The 27,800-nt window shown below is 45.7% G+C and overlaps 1 protein-coding gene across 4 annotated transcripts; it reads left to right on the top strand.

Moving 5' to 3' along the window:
- The first annotated feature begins 148 nt into the window (after positions 1–148).
- On the top strand, positions 149–26,946 carry LOC142557079 (uncharacterized). Of its 4 annotated transcripts, none has more exons than XM_075668660.1 (9): positions 149–377; positions 1,309–1,393; positions 7,064–7,159; positions 8,647–8,753; positions 10,562–10,758; positions 13,418–13,575; positions 15,786–15,892; positions 21,812–22,005; positions 26,275–26,946. In XM_075668660.1, exons 2-9 carry the CDS (start codon positions 1,310–1,312, stop codon positions 26,307–26,309), a joined length of 978 nt encoding a protein of 325 aa, XP_075524775.1. In that variant the 5' UTR covers positions 149–377; position 1,309; the 3' UTR covers positions 26,310–26,946. The 4 variants fall into 4 exon arrangements, with proteins under 4 accessions (XP_075524775.1, XP_075524774.1, XP_075524773.1 ...); XM_075668659.1 differs by having other exon boundaries at positions 21,812–21,989; XM_075668658.1 differs by having other exon boundaries at positions 150–377; positions 21,812–22,001.
- The last annotated feature ends 854 nt before the right edge of the window (positions 26,947–27,800 follow it).

Genomic DNA, 27,800 nt, shown 5'->3' on the forward strand with positions numbered 1-27,800 from the left:
ATTAAAACACTAAGCTTTTCTGTAATAAAAGACGCGTTAGAAAGCAACCAGTTAGTTGCAACTTCAATTTTACTTCTCCTTGTTTAAAAATTTTGCATGGCTGAGTTTTGGAAAGCGCAGCGCGTGCACCGCATATTGATCTGCATCTCCTTTTCCCATTCTTCCCAGCCGGCATCAGGATCGGGCGCCATGCTTTGAATCATCGGCGTTGTGACTGGACTGCTCGCGCGATCCGGTAGGGTTGAACGTCCCCATGTATTTGCAGGGAGGAACCGACGCAAAGGTTCAGTTGGAGTCCGACAAGTGCGCAAGTTGACTGCACCAGAAGCGACGAACCAGCGCTGTCTCCCTTACACCGCAGCCTGCACGGCATTCAGGTAGGCAACGGCGCGCTTATCGCTTCGTTTTGCGCCGACCGAAAAACACGTTACAACTACGCGTCTGCATCATTACGCCGTCTGCTTTTCTTCCAGTACCTCGCTAGCCACAAATAAAGCTAACGCGCTCGCGTGATCCTTAAAGCACTTCGTAGGGAACTTGAAATTTTGCCCGCTATATGCATGTTGATTGGGAACTGCAGTTGTCAAAATGAAAATTAGGGGGGGAAAGAAACGCGGATGAAGGGAAGTCGACGGGAGATCTTTCTCTCATCTGCCAGTGCAAACACGTAGTACTGCAAATTTGTCAGTACTACGTCAGGTCATGGAAGATCGTAAGCTTTCCGTAATGTAGAGGCATGGGGCAGCGCCTTGCGTCAACTCCACGATCGTAACTTCCTAACTTACTGGACGCTCGTTGTAAGTGACGCTTCCAACGAGATTCCAACCACATCAGCACTAAAATGGGCGCCCAAAATAAACTTGGCCAGCTGCGTTGAATTGTGTGTGTGCTCCCCCCCCCCTTTTTTTTTATAGATATGGAACGAGGGTGTGTATAGTTTGGTCGTCCCGCTCAGACTTTGTGACCAGTGTCAGAGCACATATTACGCACTGACACCGTGACTATGGCGTTTTGCTTTTGAGCATATGGCCGTGTATCCATTCGATTGATCAACCAAATCCGCGACAGAATGGTTGTTTGCATGCCATGCTTTGGTAGCACGCTCAAGAAGCCCAGGCTGTCAGAACCTCGAGTTCTCCACTTCGACGCCTCTCCCAACTCCCATGTTGCTGTGATTAATTTCGCGGCGATATTCCTAAGTGCTGGTCACTTAACTACGCAATTGTCGCAAGTCCTTTATAGTTCCAAGTGTTGAGCGCCTAACCAGGGGTATCGCCGTTTCTCCCTTTTTTCTTTTTTTTGCACCAGAATGTCGGCAAAGCAGAAGTCTCGGTACGAGGCACTCCCCTACCGATGTCTCACGTGGCTTTGCTCCAAGCTGGACATCCTCTCTGTGAGTGCTGCTTCATTGCTAGGCACCTTTTCTCCCTTTAAGAAACAACAAAATCTATTAGTTGACAACACAAGGTTTTCAAGCATGTAAACCTCAAATACATGGAATTTCTTCAAAGCCTGCTTTTTTATAGATCTTGTACAAAGCTGTAGAGCTCAGAGGTTACTTCTTTAGAGTGCATGTGAGTGCTGTGCCGCAGACCTGGAATCGCCCAGATGGTATGACGTTTTCTGCTGTGCACAAGGTCGCGAGTTTGGTTCCCAGATGTTGCGGCTACATTTCAGCGGAGGTGGAATGCAAGAATGCTTATGTACTTAGCTTTAGGTCTGCATCAAAGCCTCTCAGGTAGTCAAGATTAGCCCGGTGCAACATATTAATCTATTAAGGCATTCCTCAAAGCCAGTTAAGAGGAAGGTCTACCTGGGGGCTTACTTTGAATTTCCTGTTCGGATATACATGTGAAGCACAGAAATGCTCTTGTAATTAAATCTACTGCTGAACCAATGAGAATGAAATTTGTTGCATTTAAGAGAGAAGGCGAAATTCTACTGACTGTAGGAAACAGGATTTCGATTAGAGCCACAGATATTTAACAAAAATGCCCAACAATCACTAAGTAGAAAAATATATATACATGTTGCAGATCCCACGCACTTTGTAAACTGGTGTTATGCAAGGCACTTTGCAGGTAGCTGGTTGGCAAGCATTGTTCGGGTTTCTGCAAACCATTACCAGATGGACAAAGGTGCTTGTGTAAGGTGCATAATTATGTGTGCAATGACAGGAGCGCTCTTGAATATGTTTAGGCATTCTACGCCCCCTGTGCAACAGTATCACATGCCTATTCTGGAGGTTTGGCCAAGAACAGGGTAGCCCAAATATGTTAAGAATACCAAAGAAACCATTAAAGGGACACTGAAGACAAATATGAAGTTGATGTGGACTGTTTAAGTGTCACTCCAGATAACTCACAGCGCCTGTTTCATGTTAAGAAAAGAGTTTACGAGAAGATTGCGGCTGAAGGGTCCGAATAGCTCTATTGTAATTCAAATCTCCCACCACCCAAGCGGGGAGTGATCACTGCCCTTTGCTGCCGTCGGGGAGTAAAATGGCGCCCGGCAGATGGCAGTGCGTTTTTTTGCACGAAACACAAATGCATAGCCATTGAGAAACTGAGCTAAGACAAAGTGGTGGATTTGCTGCTGCAGCTGCTTTTGGTCAAGTGGCATGGGCCATTCGGGCATCCTGCGACATTTCATGGACCTAGAATTCTCTGGTAATTGCAGTTTGTGTGAGTTTAGCGAGCTAGCAAAACCAGCGCAGCACTAGGTGTTAAGAAAACTTCTGAAACGTGAAAGCACGGGTGGCACAGAGTCGAGCGAAAATGAAACCTTTCGAGCGCCTGCATCGTTGTCAAGGATAACATGGTAAGGTCAATGAGGTATGTTTTTCTAAAAATGAAATAGAACTGGACAAGTAGCATTTTTTTGTTTCGTCTTATATTGCAATACAATTAAGTTTTTATAAAGGGTGGTTGAGAACTAGTGACTGAATTTAAATGAGGAGTGCCTTTGTCATCTGGCAAGTACTTGAATGTCCCGGGGGAGTCTCTAATCGTGTCCTGCATTTACCTCAATTCCTCGATTACTTAAGCTCTGTTCGCAATAATATTGATGCCTTAGAGATTCTCAAGCACTAATCTGTAACTTTAGCTGGACTTAACATTTGCCTTTAGTGTCCCTTTACATATGCACTAATCCATGAATGTCTGTGTACCTTTAGAGGTATCTGCAAGCCAACGTTATGGTACGTAGAGGTTTAGTGCCACAATTTAACGTTTAATTATGCAGAACATTCACTCATTGGCACTAGTACTTCATAGGTCAGAATTCTGTGCTATATGAGGCAGAGCGTCCATTGGCACACACCAGAACGGTGTGACCCAAATATCATAAATCAAAGAAGGCGTTTAATTTAATGTGCTGTCTCATGAAGAGGTGTAATAAGGACAATACTTGTGCTAGTTGGTTGCAATCCATATTCAGACAGCAGTGCAGAACATTGACGCAAGACATATGTTGAATTCCAATGGCGGAGTCGGAGCAGCCGACGGACTCCGCGAGCGAGCACTCGACTCAGGCGCAGAGCAACACCTCTGGATCCGCGAGTGGAACACAACCTGCGCCGCCGGAGCAAGGCGGAAGCGGAAGTTCTATCACAGAGTTACCCAGGATACCTTGCGTGTTGTCATTTCCTTCCGCTGTTTGCTCCCAGCACCGCCGCACCGGTCACTTGTCTCTTCAGCGCCGGTCACCTGTTGTTTTTTTTTTAAAAGTGCGGAATGGATATCTCGCCAAGCGTGCAGCAGCTTTTGCTTCCTCGCGAGTGGCGCCTCCGGTGGCCGGTGGCGCCTCCCAGCAGACAAACGTGGTAAAGGAAATACGTCACGCAGGGTTCCGGTCCACTCCGCCGATTTTGGCGGAGCATCTTTTTTCTGCTCCACGGAGTGACTCCCGCTCTGAATCCCCTCCGACTCTCTCATTGGAACACCTTATCCCGCCCTCACTCTGCCATTGGAACAAACTTGCTCCGAAACGAGCAGAAAAACTTGCTCCGACTCCGCCATTGGAATTCAACAATAGTGTCTTGTGTTCTTTTGTTGCATCAGTGTTCTGTGCTGACATTCAAATGTCCACAAATAGGTTTTTGTGTGTTGGAGATACCCGTGAGCCAAAATAATATGTACAGGTTTTAAAGAAAAGCTTTTGGATACTCTACCAAGTTTTCTTGGTGGTCGTCTGGTGCATTCCAAGCACAGTGCATACTCAAGCATGAATGCATCAAATCATGCTAAGCGATGCGCTCACATGGAGGGGTGGCATATCTCGAGCATAACGCATTTGTCGCGCAAAACGCCAAGTCATACCCAAAAATGTACTCGAGCATGAATGCATAAATCATGCCAATTAACACGCTCACATGGAAGTGTTTATGGGTAATCTTGTGGTATAAATCCGAGTGGTGGTGAGACGAGACCACCAGAGATGCTTAGGCAGAACTTCTGAAGATGCAGAAAGCCAGAAAACATCAGTGCTATGCAGCAAGTGTCAGGTGTTGGTGTCAGGCCACATCTGTCCAGACACATTGAAAGCTTTGTATTCTCACTTTTTGTACGCAGGCATCGGACCTCTGCAAATTCTTTAATGCGATTTATTGTTTAATTATACGCATTAGCGGACTCGCGCTGACTTTCCCTAGTTAGTCGGTACGAATTCAACCATATTACGCAGCTCGCCGCGCCAAGAAACTCTGGGATCAAGCCCAAAATGCCTCACATAAAAGCAGTCTGTTATAGCATTTCAAGTGGACAAGTGGGATATAGCTTACAAGTTTATAGAATTTATGAGTATATCAGGGTGTCTGCCAACCGGGAAAACCGGGAAAACCGGGAATTCTCAGGGATTTTTAGTGGTCTGGAAAAACTCAGGGAATTTCTGCCTCTATCAGGGAAAATTAGCTGTAATATTATTGAAAGGTCGAAAATCGCGGTAATGCTGGCTCGAGTAACAGACAGGAATTGTAACGAATCGTCTTTGACGCCCTGTCGTCGGGTGGAGGAGTTGCCAGTGTAGAGTCAACGACCGACTTTCCGGATTCCCGATAATTTGGACGGCTTCGCGGCACCACCACGTACCCCATAGAGTCAATATATCAGAACGTGGGAAATTTCGGACGCAAGAACTCTTTGCTGTCCGATTTTCCGGACGTTCTGCATGACCACAGGTCCGAAACGGCATTAATCAAAGCCACCACCGTTGCCATTTTGATTGCCTTGCCGCCTCGAACCGGCGCTATCGCACTCAGGTCCGCTGGCAGCCGCAGCCACCACTGCCGCAACGCTACGCCTAGCTGCCTCGACGTTCGCTATTAAGCTTCTTGCCGTTCGGTGCCGTGTTTCTTCATTTCTCCGCTGTCAGCAATAATTAAGGCTTTGAAGCTCGGAAAGCACGGTGCATTCCATAATGCTGGTTTTTGAAAATTAGTTTCGCCTGAGTACAGTTGTGTAATGCGGTGAAGCACTAACAAAAGTATTGCGGTGAAGCTTAACAAGCGTAGGAAGGGTCAATTGTCACGGGACACAGTATGCATTCCTTAGTTTTACACGCGTGCATCCGCCCTCTCCTGTCACAGTAGGAGCACCGCGATGCCTAATAAGTGTACTGACAGGCATTGAGAGCTTTTCCAGACGTGCCTGTGTCGATTTGAGGCCTTAAGAGCAGTAAAAGACATGCATTTATTTTTCGGACTGCCTGATTTACTGCCTGATTTTTCGGAAGTTTTCGCGGCCCCTAGTGGGTCAGGAAAATTGGACGTTGACTCTAAACTGACCAAGAGTATGCTTCAAATCGTCCGTAGTGTGAACGCGCGACAAGAGGAGCACGAGAACAGAAAGGACCGACGCATTGAAGAATCAACGGGGAATGAAATATGCGAGCGCTTCTTTGAAGGAGCCTAAGCTCAAAAAACACTCTTGGCTGACGCCGAGATGCAGGCGTCCCTCATACAAACCAAAATAAACTCTTTAAAGCAGTGAAACACAACACTGAGGCGTCGTGCGCGGGCTGAGAGTATGTCAGGACAGTTGAGGTTGACTTACGAGCTGTTGAGAGAGACTCTCAATTGTGACAAATTCCGACCTCATACCACTGAGCTTGCTATCAATTTGTATAAACAGCTCATATGCGAAAATATTTGCTTCTGTATGCATCTCCTTTTTATTTGTATTTGAGAATGTCTGAATCGATTTGGAATTTCTTTCGAAGACATCTTATTTGCTCTGCATTTTACTAACCCCTTCTTTCTATTCTTCTTTTGTATAACATAAACACTGCTCCTTAGTATTCAAATTGGATTAAGTCGGTTCTTTTAAAAAAAATTTTTCATATGCTTACTAAAGAGTGACAGCATCGGACGATAATGGTTCCAGCCCGTTTTGACATAAAGCATAGTTCTGCATCACTCGGGGAATTTCGCAAAGGCACTCAGGGAAAACCTGGAAAACTCAGGGAATATGGAAATGTCAACTTGGTAAACACCCTGGTATATAGAATTTATAGCTTACATTAAATTGTTATTGTTTACAATGGCTTTGTAAAAGTCTTCTTTCACACCAATGGTCTGTTACACTTTTGTGTGTAATACATGATTATTTTCCACTTTAGATGTTTCAGTAAGTGTACAGAATTGTTATTATTATTAATATTGCTGAGTTAGAGTTGTAAACCCGATAGTAGTGGCATTTCTTAAATCTTGCTATTTTGAAATTTCTTTTTCTTTAAAAGTTTATGGCCTAAATAAAGAAAGCTACTTCCTACATTTGACAGAATTGGACTTTTTCTTTTAAATGCACCAAACCTTGTCAATTGTGGTGTAGTGGATAGATAGCAGCTCCTGAGGTGCAGCTTCTCCTTGAACCCTATAACTTTTTGTGAACATAGGAAAGTGACATCTGGCTATGTGTGCTGGGTCCAAAACATGGCGAGTGCGTAGCCTGTAGTACCATGTGGCTACAGTGCATTCAGTACACCACCTGCCTTTAACGGGAACAGGCAATTAAAAAAAAATACAGTGCAGTGAGGGTAATGTTTTTCTTGCGGAATTTCATTTCAGCCACAAAACTATGCCATGAGTGAATTAGCTAGCACACTTGCTGTGTTCGTGGAGTGGTCTTTTGGAAGCTGGCAGAAGTTGAAGCACTTCAGAATGGTTTGTTTGTTTGTTTGTTCATATTGTGAATTGCTTCTCACTAATACATAGTGAACACACCCATCTTGTTGCATGAAACTACAGAGGAAACCCGTACAGGTTTCCCAGAAAGAAAGCTTCGCAGTTGAAAGAGATTCGTCCTGGTCCGGGATTCAAGCCCGAGATCAACGCCTTTCTGGGGCGGTCACTCTACCATCGGAGCTCACCAGAAGGCTAGCAGGTCGAATCCCAGACCAGGATGAATTGTTCTTTAATTGCAAAGCTTTCCGTGTGAGAAACCCGTATGGCTTTCCTCTGTAGCTTCGTGCTACAAGACAGGTGGACGTCAATATTTTCCTTTCATGAACTTTCCTCCACCGTACAGGCTTCCGTGAAACTTATTTGCCACTGATACATAATATGGAAAAAATCCTTCATGCATGATGTCTGCATTCGTTTGGCAAAACATGTTAAAGGAGTGGTGATCCGCAATAATTTCGTTGCTGCTTTTCTTATTTTTGCTGTTATTGTTTGTATTCTTGAGAGCCCCCCTTTGCAGTCTCTCTTATTGACCCAGTGTTTGTTCGAACAGTTCTTTTAGAATTAGCGTTTCTTCAAACAAAAAAGCCACCTATGGTCTTGACAGGATCTGTGACTCTGCATTAGAATTGGTAGCATGCAATGCAACTGCAGACTCATTATGGTACTGGTCCCTCCCAAAACTACAGAGGGAAGATTACATTTAAGAAGAGTTTGTGATAGGTGCAAAGCAAAATAAAATGCCAGACGTTGTAAACCGATCACAAGCCAATCAGGGAATAAATGATCATTCATCGTGATGCCACCTTTCTGGTCCAAGTATTTATTTTTAAAAGGGAGCTTTAGCTCAGGTCCGACACCGATGCGGCCTATTTAAATAATGTAAAACGCAGAAATGCTTTTCTGATATAACTACTGGACTGATACTAACTCAACTTGTTGCATTTGAGAGAGAGAGTTCAGTTCTAGTGACTATTGGAAGTGGAATTTTTATTTAGGGTTTAAAATCTTTGACAAAAATTGGCAAGCTTAAACAGAAAATAGAAGCATAAGACATTCAAATTATTTTTCTCGAACAGTCGTGTTCAATTCGATCAGACAATTTCCCTATTGGAACACCTCTACATATTCCCAATTCCGGCCCGAGATTTGCCGGCTTGGTTAGGTCAGCCGAGACGTGAAAAGAAGCATGCGTGTGCATTCTGCATATTGTTTATTGTGCATGCGTTGCCCAATCAAAACTTATTTGCTGAAAGGTGAAGCAATTTTGACTTTCGTCGTGGAATCAAATCCCAGCCACAGTGGTTGCATTTCGATTGAGGCGAAATGCAAAAACTCTCGTACCTTGCATCGGGTGCACGTTAAAGAATTCCATAGACCCTCACTATGGCATGCCTCATAACCAGAGCGTGGATATGGGACATACAACCCCAGAGTTGATTGAGTTTTCTTTTTGTGTGCTTGCCCAGCCGTCGACGTCAACAGAGTCTACTTCCCTGAGGCCGCCCTCTGTCGACTTTGGCAGTGTCAGTCGATTGCAGTCACCTGTGCCCAGGAGGGAGGGGGTCATGCTCAGGTGACACAGCCAGCTTTCTTTAAGATTCTTGTGTAGCATTATTTGTGTGTTATCTGTGCAGACTTGCTTCTTTCACTGAGTAGACGAAAGTGAAAGGCAAAAGAAGAGCAAGATGACAATAGGAAGTACTCGGCAGCATTTGTCTCGTATAAGACAACGTCAAAAGGTAGTCAATGAAAGAAAGTAAGCTGTAACACCTCTTACGGACAAGTGGTATCCGCAAGCAACAAACACACTGTAAAATTGTTTTTTCTTGTTACTTTTGGTATTGTGTACGGAGTTTCTGGCCGAATGTATCCGGCCAACACTGGAATGACAGACAGCAAGTGTCATTTGTCGGTTTAGAGTGCGAACACAGGACCAGGAATAACTTTGGTGCACTCAACTCACTTTCTTTTGAAAGCACAGTTGGAGGAGGCAGATCAATGCAAGATCAGTGGCGACGTAAAACAAGTTCAGTGCACACCTAAGGCTCGCATATGATGAGAGCTGTGTGTAAAAGCTGTAAACAAAGCCATAGGTGGGTTTGGGGTGAAGCTTGTTCCTAGTGTTTTGTCTCATGTTGTGCCCCCCTTGTGCTGAAATAGTTTTCTCAATATATTGTTCCTTTTCGTTGAATATGCTTATTCTGTGTAATTTGCGCATTTAGATGAAAAATATACATCTTCTTGAGGTATTTACATGTCTCTTTCTTAAAAGGTTAATGCATTTCACATGCTGCAAGTGTCGCACTGTGCTGTTCGTGGTGTTCGATAGGGAATGCGTGAAATTATGCAAGTGTGCTTCCCCACGCATTACCACGCTTGCCATTTTTTATGATTTTGTTCAATTTTTGTGCTTGTTTACAAATGTGTGGGGCAGCGTGGAACAGCCTACTTCCAGTGTTTTGCATCTACCCTCATGTTGTCCACCATAATGGCGGTGTTCTGCCGCAGAGCTCGAGGTTGCAGGTTCAATTCCTGGCCATCGCAGCCGCATTCAAATAAAGGCGGAATGCTCGTCTGCTGTAGAGAATCCCAGTCGGTCAGAATTAATCTTGGGCATTTCTCACTACAGACACTAAAATTCCACTTCTTGCTTCTCTGGGTAGTGGTCAACTCGGTAATTGTGGTACAAAGATGCAATTGCTTAAGCACATCACAAGTAATTAATTACAGCGCCTTTCACTCAACCTGTTAAAAAGGCATGCCAAACGCAGCGACGATTTGGACATGAAAAAGGAGACTTTGCATCATAAAGAGTGGTGCCCCGTGCAAACCCATCCACTCCCCCCCATTTGGCTATGCTCTTTGCAGTCACATGGTGGCACTAACAACTCAAAAGCCTGCCAGTCAGCCCGGCGTTGTAGTTAAAGTACGTGCAATGACTGTGCCAAAGAATGGGCTTAATTGGCCTCTCCAGTTGGGCACTTTGCAACGTAGTCAGTGTGTGAGTACGTGTCGCTGGTGTTCTGGTGCCATGAGAGCGCCACATCAGGTTTCGATGATTTGAATAGCCTCCTTTTTCATGTTCGAAATCACATTGCACTTTCACGCATTTCGAACAGGTTTAAATAGGTAACATAATTGTTTGTTTTGCTCTAAAAAAATTGAGGCTTCGTAGCGTGACTACTGGGGCGACAGTTATAAAATAAAGAAATGATAACAAGAAATTTTTTTTGTACGAGTGCTCCTTAAACGTCAACTGATCAGTCAATTGTCAGGGTTGCTTTTCAGGTAGCCAAAACAGAATAGCTTTGCCCAGTTGACTGAAGACAGTGACTGAGTTGAGGAGGTTGACTGAGGAGGTTTGGGTAAACCCGGGGACAGGTGCTACAGGAGCAACTCCGGCCTGAAGGGAAGCTGCCTGCGGCCCCTGGGGCCGTGCGGGTCGCGTGCCAGCAGCGACACGGCCAGCCGCCAATGCAGCCCCATCCCCGAGAGCGTGGAAAGTGACATCTCACTTCTCAAGGAGGAAGTGGCATCCCTCAGGAAGCAGTTCGAGGAGCTGGTCGTCTCGCAGAAAGGCAAGCAAGGGAGGAGGGCCAAGCTTATCATTGAGGTGCAGAAAACATGGGCACGGCGACGCCCATTGTTGAGCCTTTTATCTGCGGTGGGGCGGCAGCAGCACATCTGTGATTCCAGAAAACTTCCAGCCATCAGCAGTGGTTGAGCACGAAATGTCCCCGTAGCTGATATTCTGACAGGGGAACTTGTCACCTTGTCTGACAACTAAAAGTTCCCTTGTTAGAGCATTGGCGGCACTGACATTCCTTGTTCAATCACTTCAAGCCTCCATCTTCTTGTGAGCTTCTGTTTTGTTAGTAAAACTTCCAGTAGCATAGTTTTTTAGCACTCATGTACGCCACAAAAAAAAATGTGTTTTTCGAATGCTCGTGACTCGAAACGACGCATGTGAGAACGAAGATTATGAAGTGAGGAAGTGCAGGCATGAGTACGCAGCAGTAAACTAGGCAAAGGGGGAATAGTCCCGAAGTACGGCAGTATGCCACCATAGAGCGAAGCGAAAAAATCAGTTTTGGCAGATGCTGAGTGGCGGCACCACCATAAAACTTTTCTCTAGGGGTGTGTGAATGTTCGATAAAAAAAACTCAGCCGTGGTTGGTGCTTTGACGCACGCAGCATCCCCGTGGTGCACAATCTGTTTCGGTACAAGGTTCAACCAGGTCGATGGGACCGATGAAAATTATTGGCGCGATGCAGACAGGGGGAACAAGCAAGATAAGCACTGCCTATGGAAAGCGCGACAGCATATGTCAAAATCTGGACACTTGGCTGCTGGAAGCAGTGGCGTAACCAGATTTTTTTTGGGTGGGGGAGGGGGGGTCACACACTTGACTGGGGACAGGGAGGGAAGAGAATTGGTGGGCAGGCCCTCCCTCCCTGGTTACGCCACTGACGGCAAGGCACGCAGGTTTGCGCAGTTCGGAGGTTTCTACCCAGTGTGCTTCAAGTGCACAGGCAAACTTTACACACATGTTTGTGGTAATTACCAGCCAATCGTACCTGTACTCAAATGCCGCTTTAACGGTCGTCAGTCTAACCTGCACACGTGACCTCGCAACCTATCTCTGATGAACCACTTATAGGAACACATTAGTGACAAGCTTTCCATGACAGCTTGCGCCGCGCTATTGTACCGGCCAGTGGTGAGTTTTCCTCACCGCCACATTGTCCAGCCCGTTTGGCCTAATCAGAGCTGCGTCATCGAGTGTCGGTGACTGAAGTTGCAGTTTCATACTGACTCAATGCAGATCTATTCGCAGTGGTCACACGACACTCGGAAATCTGACAAGCCGCTTCACCAATGTGAGTGAGTGTACAAGGTGACCGTTGTTCATGGCCTCCATCCTTTCGAAACGCTGTACAGTGGCGCCTTGTTCTGAACGCTGTTCTTTGGCGCACATCGGTCTCTTTTCATAGCTTCAAGCAAGCCATCACCTGACAAGCTCTGTGTTTACATGGCAGGCTTGAAAATGCCGTGTGACTGGTGTGTTGACCCCCAGCTGCAGATGCATTTACGCAGCAGGAAGGAAGGAGTAGAGGGGTCGTGTCGCACGAACTTGCAGTGGGCCTGCTGATTTAAGAACTTATGACAGGTAACACATGACACCGAAACGGAAAGTCAAAAGATGCCCGCTCTTTATCGTCTGCGCCCACCACGGTGGACCCATGCATCGCCGATGGCTGCACAGAGCGTTGCCAAGGCACACTGTGCAGTTCCCCGCTTTTGTCTGTCGCGCAGATTGGATTTAATGAGCTGATGATAACCCACTGACACCACTTACCTTAATGATAGAAAAACCCTTCTGTTTCCTGGAAGAAAATGGGAAGCAACACTTTCTAAGCAATAAAGATTGCCGTTGGGCACAGTATGGCTTACTACTAAACTGAGAACATCATTGGCATACAGGACAACATAACTTCTCTATTTCTTCAGTTTCAGAGGGGAAAATGCACTTGATTCTATTCAACGGACATCCTATCAATAAAGAAATACATTACAGACTTCCTTATAAAAATTGATTTATCTGTGCTGGCACACTAATTTGATGTTTCCTTTAATAAGAGTAGACCATACTGTACATCTGTATTCCCAGGTCCCTAAATTACTGACAGCTAGCAACATTCTTGGTACGTAACTCCCAAGCATGTGGAGCAATGTGTGAAATTTTCTGATATTCGATTCCATATGCAGCTTTTCTTTTCCTTGGTCAAACTTGAGATTCGGCTTGAAATCCACTATTCGGTATTTGCACGTCCCTAATTTTTTTTAGAAGTCACGGAAGGGTCAGCACCTGCATTGCTACACTGGGTGGCGTTTTGTTCCAGAAAAGTACTTTTTTTTTTTACTTTTTTTCACTCATCTTGTAGTCGCCGTACATATGTGGTCATGGCCAGTTGGGATTTGTTTTCGCTGCCGCACATGTACGGTGACGACTGTCAAAGGGTTAAGAGGTGAGATATCTCCAGGTGGTGGAAATTAATTCTAGTGCACCCACCTCTGTCTCTTATAGCCCCAGAAGAAGGGGAACTGAGGGGCTCGATTTTGTTAGTCATGACCATTGTCTGTTGGTGTTACATGGTGTTATCGCCTCAGTGTTCCTTTGGGACGCTAAACCGCATCAGTCAGTCAGTCAATCAATCAACCATCTGTCTTTGCAGATGCTGAGGTGCGCAGAAGCGCCTCAGCCATGTATGCTCCCACTGGAGCTGTCCTGCCACCACCACCACCGCCACCACCGTCGCTGCCACCTCCTCCGCCCCCACCACCACCACCTCCAAGCTTTTTTGCGCCCGCTCAAAAGGTTATTGTCCGCAAGGTACGTGCCTCAGATTTGTTATTTGTTTACACTACTAGCATGAGGGGCATTTGTAAAGTTTGTATTGTTGCACTGAAAAGAAAAAGAGAAGCAAAAAAAAAAAGAGACAATGCCAATAATTAGGCTTAGAAGCAAGTTTACTCTGTCCTTTTGTTATCTAGTTATCAAAGCTTGACATTTTTTCTGCTTCTGGTGAAATCTGTAAGGATCACTTTCTCTAGACCCCCCTGTTTGGAATGTTCAGGACTTCGCCAGCTTAGCTGGCAATAAAATCCCACTTAAGCTCAGAAATATCACTTGAGCTCAGTTAAGAAAATGGATAGTAAATGTTACTAAAATAGCTGCAAAAAAAGCTGTAAGGCGAGCAGTCACACGGATATTTAATTATCAGGTGGGCACAACATTACTCCCAAAAGAGTGCGTGCCGTGCTGGGAGCTGTTTCAGTGATACTGTCACCTTCTCTCTTTAAAGGGACACTAAAAGGAAAAACAATTTGATCTGTGTTACTAAATTGCCCTTCTGCAATACTAAAAAGAAAAAGCCACTTTTACTGTGAACAAGGTTTGACAAGTGAGAAAATACAAAGGCAAAACAGGTGGTTCTGACGGAAGTTCCTGCATCAGCTGGTTCTGACATCATCATGGATTTTGACGGCGTCTGCTCAAGCTTAGTTAATTTTTATGATTTTTTTTATTGGTAACTGAGCCACAGAAAATCTGGCATGTTCTGTGTTTACTGAGCCACAACAGCAAAAAGAAAGAAAAAAAAAAGAACATAAAATTTATGATGCCACATTGACATATTGCACTGGGGTTTTGGGACGAAATTCAGGACCTGGAATCGACCTTCGTTTTCTCGTCTAGGTCTACGCAAATATATATGATAATTTCTGATAATGAATTGAATAGTTGGTATTTGTGAATGTGGATATTTTTCGAATAGGCTTAATCCTCTATTGTGCGCAATAAAACATGCGATTCAAGCAAAGGTGCGATAAATTTAATCCCAGCTGCCGTAATAGACAGAAAGCACAAGAAGTTCGGTTGAGGAGCTCACAACTTTTGCTCAGGGAGCCAGAGTTTTTCTTCAGAACTAGGAGCATTTTCACTTTGCAAAGAATGCCAGACGTGCCAACAAACTGTGTATCTGCTCTGAATGCTCCATTTAAACTTGTATTAAACAACGCTTCATAACGTGCAATGTTAAGAGAGAAAGTTGCCAACTTTGTGAACATTATGATGTGAACGTTGTTTTATGTTAATGGTGAAAACTGCTGCCTTATTCGCAAACTATTCGATATATGATTAGATTTGTTTCTGGCACTATCTGATCCACATTCAATTCAGCCTAAGAAATTATTTTGTGGACACCCCTATTTCTGTCTAATTTACCTATTACAGCAAGAACAACAACAGTTTTGAAAGAATCTGCACCGATTGAGGGTTTGTCCTTAGTGTCCCTTTAAAATATGCAGAAATGTACCGGTAGCACAGCCGCAAGCCGCACGCGCTGTATTTGAAGCAGTGAGCAGACATGTCGATTTGGGCCTAGCCAAATCTTGTTGCTGCGTCACTTCTAGGGACCTGTAATGGAGGTGCTTTTACCACCTCGCAATACGGCAAAGATGGATTTCTGTGAGTTGTTACTGATGCATCTGTTCGGGCACAGAATGTTGCGCTGAGCCTTCTTTATAACTACAATATTACAGGAAATATTTTTTTTACTCAAGGCAAAATTTCACTGCAGCTAGCCTTCAAATTTCCTTAAACAGTTTGTCATCACAGTAGAAGCAGTTTTGAAACATTTTTCACTTTGTGGAGGGATAAAAGGGTGTCACTAAGACCACACATAATAGCTCACTAGTTAATAATTGTAGTTATTTTATAATTATTTGATAAGTGAAGAACTGGGCACATGCTTCGCTAGCAAGGGGTGCTACCTAGATGACAAGAAATGTCAACCTGCTGGAACCTAGCAATCCAAATGCATCGTGCTTGTTTGCTGATTTATTTAGTGTTAATTTTACCAGCACTCTTGAAGCTGCTACCATTTGAGCTTACTTTTCTCACGCACAGGCTTTGTCCAAAAGTTGAACAATAGACTTGGAGACTTTTTCATGTGTGTCTCCTGCTGAGCTGAATGGCCATAAATTTTCCGTGAAATTGTCACTGCTCTACTGCAATCACTGTCCTACACTTCCAATATGCAGCAACGCCCCCGGGACCCATCGACAGCGCAGGCAGAGAAGTCTCACGAGGCAATGCTTGCCGAGGTGCTCAAGGGGCTTGGAACGGTCAAGCTAAAGAAAGTTGAAAAGTGAGAGCGCTGGTGTTGCGTTAACATTGTTGCATGTTTGTGTGTGTATGTGTGCTAAGCTAGTGAATATATGGACTGGACTTACGGCAGTCTTGATGGTGCTGCAGCCGGAGTTATGTAATTATATACCTTTTTGGCGCATTGTGGTTAGTCTCACCAATTATGTGCCATGCATCAAAGGCTAAGGCTCCTTTAAAAGAACTAACCAATAACGAGAACCATCTGCATGTTCTACTGCATTCTATTGCATGCTACTAATACTTCCATGATGCTTCCGTTCAGTTGGCACTGTACAGAAGGCAGTAAGAGACAGACAATGGTGGAGGCATGGGAAATAGCGCAAGAAAACATGGACGCAGACATCAAAGGCGTAAGAAGAACGCCGACTAGCAGCTGTCGTTGTTTCTTGTGCAAACGGTCAAGTTCTTTGGTAGGTCAACAACTTAGTGGTCCTCGATTGCGGCCAGAGTGTTCCAGCAACTTAAATTTAAAATATTTTAAGCATTGACGTAATAGTTCTGTGGAAACCCGCAAGGTGGAAAGAGATAACTAATTAAGGAAAAATGAGACATCCACCCACTCGTAGCAATTGCTACAAAGGAAACCCATACGGGTTCCTCAAAAGAAAAGCCTCACAGTTGAAAAGAAATTGTCCTGGTCCAGAACTCGAACCCGGGACTATTGCCTTTCCAGGGCAGCCGCTCTACCATCTGAGCTAACCAGGCGGCTAGCAGATGGCAGGGCAAAATCAAACTTGTCAACAACTACTCCACCTTGCAGGTTTCCGCAGAACTATAACGTCAATCTCTTGCCTTTGCTTCAACTAGTTGTCGAAAACAGGGTCAAAGCCCAGTTAAAAATAATAATAAAAAGCAGCAGATCTTACGCACTGTGGGAATCGATGTAAGCGAAGCTTTCTGTGATGCTTGCTTTGATTGACAATAATTAGTGGTAATGTTGATGGTGAAAGCTTAATTTCTTCAATGTTTAGCCTAACATGAGAGTGGTGAGTTGACGTTAAACGTTACCTTGCATGCACCACTGCTGTTTGTATGTGTACTATATAGAACACACAGAAAGAGGTGTTTGCTCGAGGCGTTGCTGTGTGCCATACTTCACAACCTCTGAAAGGGTTGAACATGGTCATTGCCTCACATGGCACCTCGCATCATCGCAGAAGTATTAAAGTTGAATTGGATTACGGGGCTGTACGTGCCAAAACAACAATCGGATTATGAGGCATGCCATAGTGGTGGACTCCGGATTAATTTTGACACCTTGATGTTCTTTAACGTGTCCCAAAATGTAAGTGCACGTGCATTGTTTATTTCACCCGTCGAAATGCGGCTGCTGGGGTCGGAATCAAATCCGCGACCTCTAGCAACCGCATAGCCGCAAAGCTACCGCAGTGGGCACAGAATTGTTGATTCGATGTGCGACTGCTTCCGTAGTGTCGCCTGGACCCTGTGGTGCGCTTTAATTAATGCGGTTTTGCTTCTGCATGCCCTGCGTAAGTTGTCGGCTTGACACATTTGCATGGTGTTTATTTTTCAGAAATAGCATAAACGTACTGTACCGTACCTTGAACGTAAGTTTATCGAGTTTCCCCGCAACCAGTGTCGTTTCTATTGACAAGTTCCGTCGCCTAAAGCTGGTGTGTAAGGCGACTCAATATGGCATCCATAGAGAGTATAGGAACCCCGGAGCACATGTACATCCTTCACGTCAGCTCATATTTGGCTTAGCGCTTCAAGATGGCTCTACCTTTTTCGCAATCACTGTCGCTGAGTGACATCATGCGTCACATAAATGCCTCAGAAACGTGGATACAGCGCCTCATTGAAGGGGAAGAGGTCAATGCCAAAAACATTTGTTGCGACATGAAGGCCTGCAGCCTGGAGGCCTGTCGCTGTGGAAGGGCTTTGCCTGCAGACGTCACATGCCCGGCAGAAGCTGCACGAGCTGGAATTTATGACCAGGAAGGTCCTATCAAGGAACGTTAGCTTGTCTTTTATCTTTTTCTTCGTGCTAATTGCAGCGGTCCACAAAACGTGCCTTTCGCGCATTGCCTTTTCGCGACAAAGAGTAATTTCACTGCTCTGTGATGCTTTCGAGCTCCTTTCACGGATTGAGTTGGTATGAGGAGATATTTATATTCGATAATTAAAGGAAACATGTCCCTAAGGTTATCACAACTGCGATTTTTCAGACATCTTTTTTGTATGTTGCTATGCTAGCACATGCAGATGTAAAGATAGACATGCCGTTTGTTTTATTTTTCGCTGGTACACTTGTGTTATCATTCGAGTGACGAGAAGTCACGACAGAAGCTTGTTGCGCTCACATCGCGAATTCGGTGCCTGTTTTCTATGCTCTACCAATCTTGTTTTCGGGGCCACTATAGCCGCAAAGCTTGGCCGCGCGTTGGCGCACGGCTTACAGCCCAGAATGTAAACACATGCTTTTCTGGCGAGACGATACAACAGTGACCATACTGCGGGTTGCATCCGGTGAAACACGGTCAAATACTTACTACACCAGCCCACGTAGGTCTACTGTAGCATTTCTCTAAAGCTGCGACAAAGTGCTACAAACATATCAGTTTTTATGTTAAATGCGCGTGTGTTCTCGTTGCGGTGGCCACAAGTGCACAAGTGCTCGAGCTTGGCCATGCGGAGGACACCGGGATGCAGCGAGAACGAAAATGTGCGTCTCTGGCGAAACGAGACACTGTGGCAACCACAGACCATGAGTTAATGCAGGCAAAACCTGAGCAAATGCTTCCAATGCTAACCCACATACTACATATACAGTGAAACCTCGTTAAACCATACTTGGCCGGAGCTCGGAAAAAGTACGTACTAAGCGGTAGTACTGTTTAACCGAAATAGCATATCACCCACTTATTAGCTGTCGAAAACGGAACACGGAGAGAGTGCGATGAAAGGGGAAAAAAACATGCAGTGTTTATTCACTTCGCGCGACAAAAGTGTTATTTTCGTTTGATGCCGCGGCGGCCTAGCACGACGATAGCGGCTTCAAACTTACTGAAGCTGTGGGCCAGCTTTTCAGCCAGCCCCCTCTTTTCGGCAAACACTGGCATGGCAGATTCCTCGTTGGCGTTACGTATTCTCTGTGCATGCACACAGTAATGCTGCAGAAGTCCCGGGGCGCCTTTTTCATTGCCGGGTGCCGGCGTTTGGAAAACTTTTCATTTGGAATAGAGTTACGTTATTGCGCCCCTGTTCTCGTCGCGGCGATTGCATTCTTGAGGCTGATGCAACGCGCAGCTTCTGCCACTGTCGGGCCTGAATCGCCCATGCTGTCACTTTCCGTGTCATCCTCACACCTGTCGCTAGCCGACACTTCGTCAACAGCAGAGGCAACGATGGCGAAAAGTCGAACCTCGTAGCCGACATCTCTTCGCGGCCGCAGCAGCGCTGTCAAGCAACTTCTTCACATTCCAAATGCCACACACCGTAGTCAACAGCAGATCCCTGTCGCGTGCCAGCGCCGACTTCTTCGTGTCACGTTCAATAGCACGGACGATGTCTAATTTTTCTTCTATGCTGAGCGCCCAGCGTCTTTTTTATCCGAGCTTTGGCATGAGGAGAGTCCTCACTAGCACGGCGCCACAACGCTCTCTGGCACGGCGTCGAAGTGATGTTGATGTTGATGTGGCTTCACGCGCAAACACACAGGGCGCGTGGAGGCCGTTGTTCCTATCTCTGAGGCTTATTGTTCTGCAGGGCCACCCGATGGAGACGATGCACCGCCATATTTGCGCGACGAAAAGTGGAAACGCTATGTTTTAACCTATGCGTACGCAATAAGCTGGTACGGTTTATGCGGATACAAAACACATTCTGTTCAATGGCCACTGAGTCGGGGATTTGACTCTACTACTTTTAAAATGAAACTACTGTTTAAGCGGGTACAGTTTAATGAGGCTTTACTGTACTTGGGATCAAAGCCACGCCATTGTTCGCACTGCTGAATTACACTGTCGTAAGCTCTATTTCTTCTAACGCATTCATTCTCTGTAGAAAAACAAATAAAAGAATGCACATAATCAAAGAACATTTGTTTTCTTTACGTGGCTCCAGAAAAAGTCACTGCTTATGAAATGCGCATTGCACACGTTTGCCTTGCCTGTTTCGATGTCTTTACCCTCTGCGTTTTTTATGCAAGACAGTTATAACAATGAAATTTTCTTGGCACTTGAATATTGTTGCAAGCGGGTTCGAATGTAAGTTTCGTCTACACTGTGCCTTTGCATTTTGTTGATCTTATACCATTAAACCTCAATATAACGAAGTTCTAGGTATAATGAAGTGTGTGTATGCGATTTCAGTATAATGAAATATCACTTTCGTCCCAGTGCTGGCGACGCTATCAGCCGCGGATGTGCAGCATGCGGAAGCGTGGCTGATTTCCCTTGAGAGGAAGCTTTAGCTCGAGTGCTCCTATCTAAATACATGTAAAAGGAGAATTCGTTTTGCTCGGCAACCACTGCACCAAATTTGACGAGGTTTCTTGCATTTAAAAGACAAACTTAAAATATAGTGACTGTTCATTTCGAATTTTTGAGTTAGGTCGTCAATTTTTTATTAAAAATTGGCAAAAATCGTAAATTTTCAAAAAACGAAACTATCAAGTTTTCAACTCTGTAACTCAACCACTAAAAATGATAATACAATTGTGTGAATTTCATCTAATAGTACATCTAAAGCGGACAAAATTGATATGTTACACATGAATATAAAAAAATTGAATCATAGGGAAATACAACTTTTGCAATACCGTTGTAACCAACGTAACAAATTCACGCAAGATGTAAAATGACATATTGAATTTGTCCGCTTTGAATGATCTAATGGATGCCGTTTACAGAACCGCGATATCAGTTCTTGATGCAGAGCTATGAATTTGTAAACTTCGTGCTTTTATTTTTTTCAAACGATCAAATATTTGAAAATTGTTATATGAAAATTCACGTCCTAAATCGAAATTCCGCTTCCAACAGTCACTAGAATTTAACTTTCTCTTTCAAATGCAACAAATTTAATCAAAATCTGCCCAGGGGTTATCTCATAAAAACGTTTTTGCGTTTTACATGTATTTGAATAGTCCGCGTCAGAGTTGGGTCCGAGCTAAAGCTTCGTCTTAATTCGTACCACTGATGTGAAGATATTGTCTATGGTGCACGAAACCATATCATAAGTCATCGACTTCTAAATTCATCAAAATGAATTGTTTTTTTCATTCAAATTGCTTTTTTTTTTATTTCCTGGTAATTTGGAAAATTCTGCGGCCCCTTTCCTCGGTTAAGAAAAATCGATCGGCGACTGTTTATTTGCATAAAAGGTAGAATTTCAATACAACGAAATTTCGATATAACGAAGCAAATTGGCAATTTTACCGACTTAGTTATATTGAGGCGTATAGGACAGACTTTAACCTGGTATGAACCTGGCGCAGACTCGAAGGTGCCTCAACAGGCATATAATGAACAGACATATAACATATGAAACAAGAGTGAAAGCGCAATATATGTTGAAGGCGCAAAAGATTGACCAACACGCAAGTCCCATTCTTACTACCTAGTCTTCTTTCTCCATCCTCGATTGGGGTACCTTTATTGCTCAACTTCCACGTTCTCTCAGCCTGGAGAAACAGATGCCGTCTCTAAAGGGCGCAGTCTCTGCACTGGCACTGTGAACTTCCAGTTCTCAGTTTCAGTGCAGCAGGCTGAAAGAAAAGTTCCACTATCAAGTGCTATCTTTTGAATGTAGCTAGCTAACATGTCAATTAGAAGAAAGAAAAGCTTGTGTGCGTTTCCAGTTCGCCGTGCAATAGTTAAGCCATAGTTCTCTGCTAAGGAGCTTGGAACATCGTTTGTGTGTGGTGCATCTGCAGGTCGCCAAGCGGCACTCCTCTGCGGAAGGGCATCGCAGAATCAGAATCGTCCACAAGTACAGATCCAGCCAGCATGCTGGCTAACGCACTCAAGAAGCGCTTTGTGCACATCCATCCACCGGACAGCTCGGACGACTCGGCTGCTGAGGCGTGGAGTCCCTCTTCACCAGACGTGCAGGTCAAGCGCAGGGTCGGTGTGGGAACAATTTGAATTCTTTTTCAATTTTCATCCAACCAAATGTCATCTGTGCTGTCGTCTTCTGCTGGTGCAAAAATTTTGCTCTTCCTGTATGGATGCTACAGAACTCTTGATTCACCTTTTTCGAGGGACCGCGGAAAACAAATGTAACAGCCTGGAAAACTGAACAGCAAGGAAGGCCCCAGATCACCACAGCAACGTCAGAAATAGCTCTGAATGGCTGCCAGTACAGTTATAAGACATCTCTGTGCTCATACTGTGACGGGAGACTGTGCTTGTATAATTGGTCACTTACTGTGTTCTATAACAGTAGCCCCTTTTTATTTCTAATATGTTTCGCTGCGTAACACGGGTGTATCTCAACGAAGCTTATTTTAGAGAACAGGCGTTAGCCACAATCATGCCGAGAAATCTTTAACAGGCATGGTGATGGCATACTTGGACATTTAGGGACGGCGCCGCGGGTGGGGCTTGACAGGCTTAGCCTTGAGTGCACACATATTGTCTTCGTAGCAGCATGCGAGAGTGAATTTGTCTCTGCAAAGTTAATTTATGCCTCCGCCATGCTCAAACGAAGCATAATATGTGGGGACATTACAGAGCAGTGATGTATGAAATGAGAACACATGTACATAAAAGCCAGTGGGATTTAGGTCAGGACTCGGTACCTTCAGTGAATGACCATGCCGTGGTCAGTGCCTTGGCGCACGATCTTTATCGGTACACCATTCGACCAGGTTGACCGGATCGTCTGAAACTATTAACGCTATGCGAACAGAGAGAACAGCAAAAGCAGTGCATGCATAAAGCACGGAAGCGTTTGTGAAGATCAGGCCAATTAGCCACCGGAAGGCACGCCGATTGCATCAAATACGCGAGTTCAGTGTGTTCACGTATGGAGATTTGCGCAGGTCCGAGCTTTATATCCTCATGTGAGCGCACAGAATAACTTGGCACGCATGTTCGCAGTAGTTGCCGGCTGGTCGACTACGGACCCAAATGGCACTTCAATTGATCGTCAATCTAACCCGCATGCATGATCTCGCGACCGATCTCTGATGAGCCATCCATAGGAACATAAGCAAGAAGCTTTCCGCGACGGTTTGCAGCATGTTATCGCATTGGCTGGAAGCGTATTTTTGTCACGGCGACACCAGCAAACTTGCCGTGGACCTCCCGATTTAAGCACTCTTTGCCGTCGGCGCCGATGACCGCGTGGAGCGGTGGCAAGTGACGCGATTCACATTCCTCACTTTTGTCTGTTAAGCAGGTTGGCCTTAATGAGCCGATGATTACCCGCAAAAGCCACCTGCCTTAAAGGGGCCTAGAACCACTTTTTATCGAACAGGAGAAATGCATTTGAAGTTAAAATAGGCTCTTTCAGGAATACTTTGCCGCAAGAAGTACTTCAATGCATTCAGCAGAAGCAAGAGTTATTAGCACTCAAACACCCTCTTCACTGTGCTCCCGTTCCTTCTTCAATGTCTTCACAGTGCAAGGCATTCGCAGTGCACCGTGACTTGCAGTGCAAATTTGCTTTTGGATGTTAACATAGACGCTACTACTTGCAATTTTGGTGCCTACTATGCGCCAAACATAAGCCAAACATGGTGGCCCTCGGCGAGCCACAGTGCGATTAGCCAGTGGACTTGTGGCAGCAGCCACGGTATCTACGCTACGTAGCAGACCGCAGCTGCATGCAACTATAGTGCGTGAATAAAGAGAAAATGAGACATCCACCCGTTCGTAGCAATTGCTACAAAGGAAACCCATACGGGTTCCACGAAAGAAAAGCCTCATAGTTGAAGAAAAATTCGTCCTGGTCCGGGACTCAATAGTGCGTGAATAAAGAGAAAATGAGACATCCACCCGTTCGTAGCAATTGCTACAAAGGAAACCCATACGGGTTCCACGAAAGAAAAGCCTCATAGTTGAAGAAAAATTCGTCCTGGTTCGGGACTCGAACCAGGGACCACCGCCTTTCCGGGGCAGCCGCTCTAACATCTGAGCTAACCAGGCGGCTAGCAGATGGCAGAGCGAAGTCGAATTTGTCGACAACACGAAGCAAAGGCAAGAGTTTGACGTAGTAGTTCTGCGGAAACCTGCAAGGTGGGGAGAAGCAATGAATAAAGAGAAAATGAGACATCCACCTGTTCGTAGCAATTGCTACAATTGCTACAATTTTTTCTCGCATAATGATCGCACCCTGAATTTTCTGCCATGAATTGGGAGACACACGGTACGATTTGGCGTCTGATATGACGTTCAGTGGTTGCGATAGTGTCCGACGCCGTGTGGGACGCCGAATCGTACCCAAGGAGGTTAAAGGAAAACTTTTTATTTTTTAAAGAAAGAGTTTTTAAAGGAAAACAATTTTTCTTTAACCTCCTTGATCGTACCCTGTCTCCTACTTTTATTCCGATAGTAACTATGTGGACTATCCAAGCGCATTTTTGTCGTCGTCGTCTAACCCCCCTACCGAACCCTTCCCTGGAGTACTGGGAGGCAGCCCTGCTCGGCTGCTCTGACCTGACGGCCCAACGGGCCTTGGTCGAGCGGGCCCGGGCTGCGGCCGACGCCAATGGGTTCCCGTAAGGGGGAGCCCACCTAGTGTTGGTGCAAAACTTATGTAAATAAATGTTTTTCAGACAGACAGACAGTCGCCGCGCGCCGCGTGGTGTAACTGTGAGTGTAAGCGCGCAAGTGAAGCCAACGATCGCGGCTCAGTCCCGCGCGCAGTCTTTCGTCGCGCAAAATGCCCCGGGAGGGAGCGAAAGGGGGGAGGGACGGCGACGTTTCACTCTAGCAGCAACTGCGTATTGCACAACTGCGCCCGAGCGGGCGCCGACGATCGCGGCTCAATCTCCCGCGTATAAGGAAGGGAAGCGGGAAGGAAACACGCCGTCTTCCGTCGCGCGCATGGCGCCGGGGGGAGCGGGGCGGTATTACTCCGGCCGCGGCGCGCCCTATCTTCAAAGCGATCTGCGTCGAGGGCCCAGGCGATGGCGGCTCATACCATTGAGCATGCTGTGTTCTCGCCAATCAGTTTGCGTTGGAGCTAATGTTTGCAACTTTATACGGCCGATAAAACTACTGTCCTTACTTCGTGTAGCCGTCTATACGCATTTGCTATCGCCATCGATGGTTCGCATTTCGGGCGAAACTGTCCTTCTTTACAGGTGGCCGCGGAAAAAAAAAGGTCCCTCGAAATTTTACCCCGCATAACGAACGCACCCCCCAACTTTGCGCATATTTTCCAGGGAAAATAAAAGTACGTTCATTATGCGAGTAAATACAGTACTTCTAGCGGCAAAGTATTTCTGAAATAGTCCATTTTAACTTCAAATGCATTTCTCGACTTCCATCAAAAGTGGTTCAGGACCGCTCTAAAACACCCAGTGATCCTTGGCAAGCGTTTTATTGTGAAGAATGATTGTTCGTTTGTTTGCTGCACTTGGCTTCCGTTAATTCGGCTCCGTTTAATTCGATTTTAGCCGAAAGTCCCGGCCGACGCGCATGCCTTTCTGTTTGCCCAAACGTTTGCTACTTCTATCCTAAAATTCTCCTTTGCCAAATAACTTGAACTTGACCAGTCAGCATGCATGCACCTGACCTTTAGGGGACGCCAATAGCGACCACGTTAGTGGCAGCGTCTGTCTAGGCAGAGCTTGAGCGACATTGAATGCGTTTAGCATAAGTCGTCTCCCGTCGAACGCTCCTATTTGCCCCAAGTTTTTCAAGCAATAACCGTGGCCCATTATGTTTGATTATGGTATTTACCCGATTCCAACGCGCGCCTCACCCACCGTGGTTGCTTAGTGGCGCTGGCGTTACGCTGCTAAGCGCGAGGTCGCGGGATCGAATCCCGGCCTCGGCGGCTGCATTTCGATGGGGGCGAAATTAAAAAAAAAAAACGCCAGTGTATCGGGCATTGGGTGCCCGTTACAGAACCCTAGGCGGTCCCCCCGCTATGGCGTTCCCATAACCAGATAAGGGTTCTGGCCCTCATAATAACCCAGTGCAATTTGATTTCGGTTTCCATTCCTCTGAGGATTCCTCAACGGATGGCTTGCCACAAGCCATCCGTTGGATGGCTTGTGGCAAGAGCTTGCGATGTGGCTGGCTTGTAACAGGAGCTTGCGATCTGGGAGCACCTGTTTTGGGACTGTAAGCAATGGTGCCCGCTCACGCTCATTGTAGGTTTGATGGCGTCGTGAACTGTGACGCCTTGACGCGGAATGCCCTTTTTCCCACGTCTGCGCAGGCACCCGCAAACCGGCGACTCTCCGGCCGTCGTAACCTGGAAATGTCCACCGTGCTGTCGCCCATGCAAGAAGTGGGCGCGTGAAACTACACCAGGGCTCTCAGCTAAAGGCTGCACGTGGATAGCTGTGGCTGTGATCGCGGCCATCGTTTTGCTGTGCAGCCTATCGATCAGGTGCCACGAAGACTGATCACAGCCCAGCTGTACGCGAGTCATGGTTGTTGACGGAGGCATGACTTGGTCTTAGTCATTTTGTATAGCAAGATGCGTGGCGTTTGTGTGCTTTCACCAGCAAAGAGCTTCAGCGTTCGCCGGAATCGTGTTCTTGATTCCGTGAGCAGCAGTGAGTGTACTGTTCCTTTATTTTTTTGGGTGTGAGAAATAAAAAAAAAAGTGATCCTTCTTAAATCTATCAAGGGCGAGTGTACATAATTGCGGTTTGTGAAGTGAAACTTTTTAGTAAACATTTTACTACTTCATGCCTTTCCCGTTCATGTTTGTCATCAAAATGTACATACTCTGGCATTTGTCTGCCTAATTGTGGCTATTTTAATTGTGTTTTAAGCGTTTACCTTGTTTTGGTCTTTTATCTATTTATCTTAAACTTCTGTCTATGTTTGTAATGTCTTTGTGTTATTGGTTCCGGAACACAATAAATGCATCGCAAAGCGAGCAACGTCTCGTACATTCAAATGTGCCGCGCTTTGCTCGTTCGTGTAATTCACGCGGCCGGGCCTCTTTACTGCCCTAGCAATAAGGCTTTAGAGGAGAAAGTACTTTATGATCCGGGGCGTTTGGTTTGTAGATCAGTGCGCCAAGCAGAAATTTTGCCGATTTGTATTAGAACTACTGTAAGGAGAGCTTTACTCTCGCTTTAGATGGCCAATTTCGGCCCGGCCGAGGGTTTTGTGCGCGTCGACAGTGACTGCTATAAAACCCCGATCGCAGCACCTGTTGAACGTGTTAGGTCCGGATCCCATGAGTTACCCCCCCAGTAATGTTCAGTTGTCATTAAATAGGAAACTATGGATTCATAACTCGATGGGAGTAATTTGACCTCACACTTTTTGCCCCCCCCCCCCCCTTGTTTTTTTCTTAGGTTGCACATCAATGCAACGGAGCGCGCATGTATAGAGTAGCTTCCGCATTATTTGCGCGCGCGATTCTCCGGGTTGCGAGTTCCTACGACAAATTTAGGGCTGCTCTTATCAGTAGTCGGATTGCGGCAGATGTGCTGATTTTCTCTCAACTTTCTGGGTCGGTTGTTAAACAGCCGAAGACTGAGCCCGTTTCATTTACACGGTTTCGAGCATTTTTGCGAAAGTCGTCTGGCTTCAAGAGCATTAATTGTAGTGTGCGAAAATCGGTCCCCCCCTAGAGAAGCTATGGCGAATTGCTCGCACTTAGAGCCATCGATCCCGATCGAGCTTGGTCGAGATCGTAAGTGGCCCTTGTGACAGGTGAGCAAAATTTCGAGGTAGAGACGTTGGCCGATCGTCGCTGACAGCCGCACTAAATTTTGTACG

This window comes from Dermacentor variabilis, chromosome 9 (genome assembly GCF_050947875.1).
Source record: "Dermacentor variabilis isolate Ectoservices chromosome 9, ASM5094787v1, whole genome shotgun sequence".
NCBI lineage: Eukaryota > Metazoa > Arthropoda > Arachnida > Ixodida > Ixodidae > Dermacentor > Dermacentor variabilis.

Coding starts and splice junctions, on each gene's coding strand:
- LOC142557079 (XM_075668658.1), top strand. CDS start 1,310: ATGTCGGCAAAGCAGAAGTCTCGGTACGAGGCACTCCCCTACCGATGT. Junction 1,394..7,063: donor CCAAGCTGGACATCCTCTCT/GTGAGTGCTGCT, acceptor ATTTCATTTCAG/CCACAAAACTATGCCATGAG. Junction 15,893..21,811: donor AAGCTAAAGAAAGTTGAAAA/GTGAGAGCGCTG, acceptor GTGCATCTGCAG/GTCGCCAAGCGGCACTCCTC.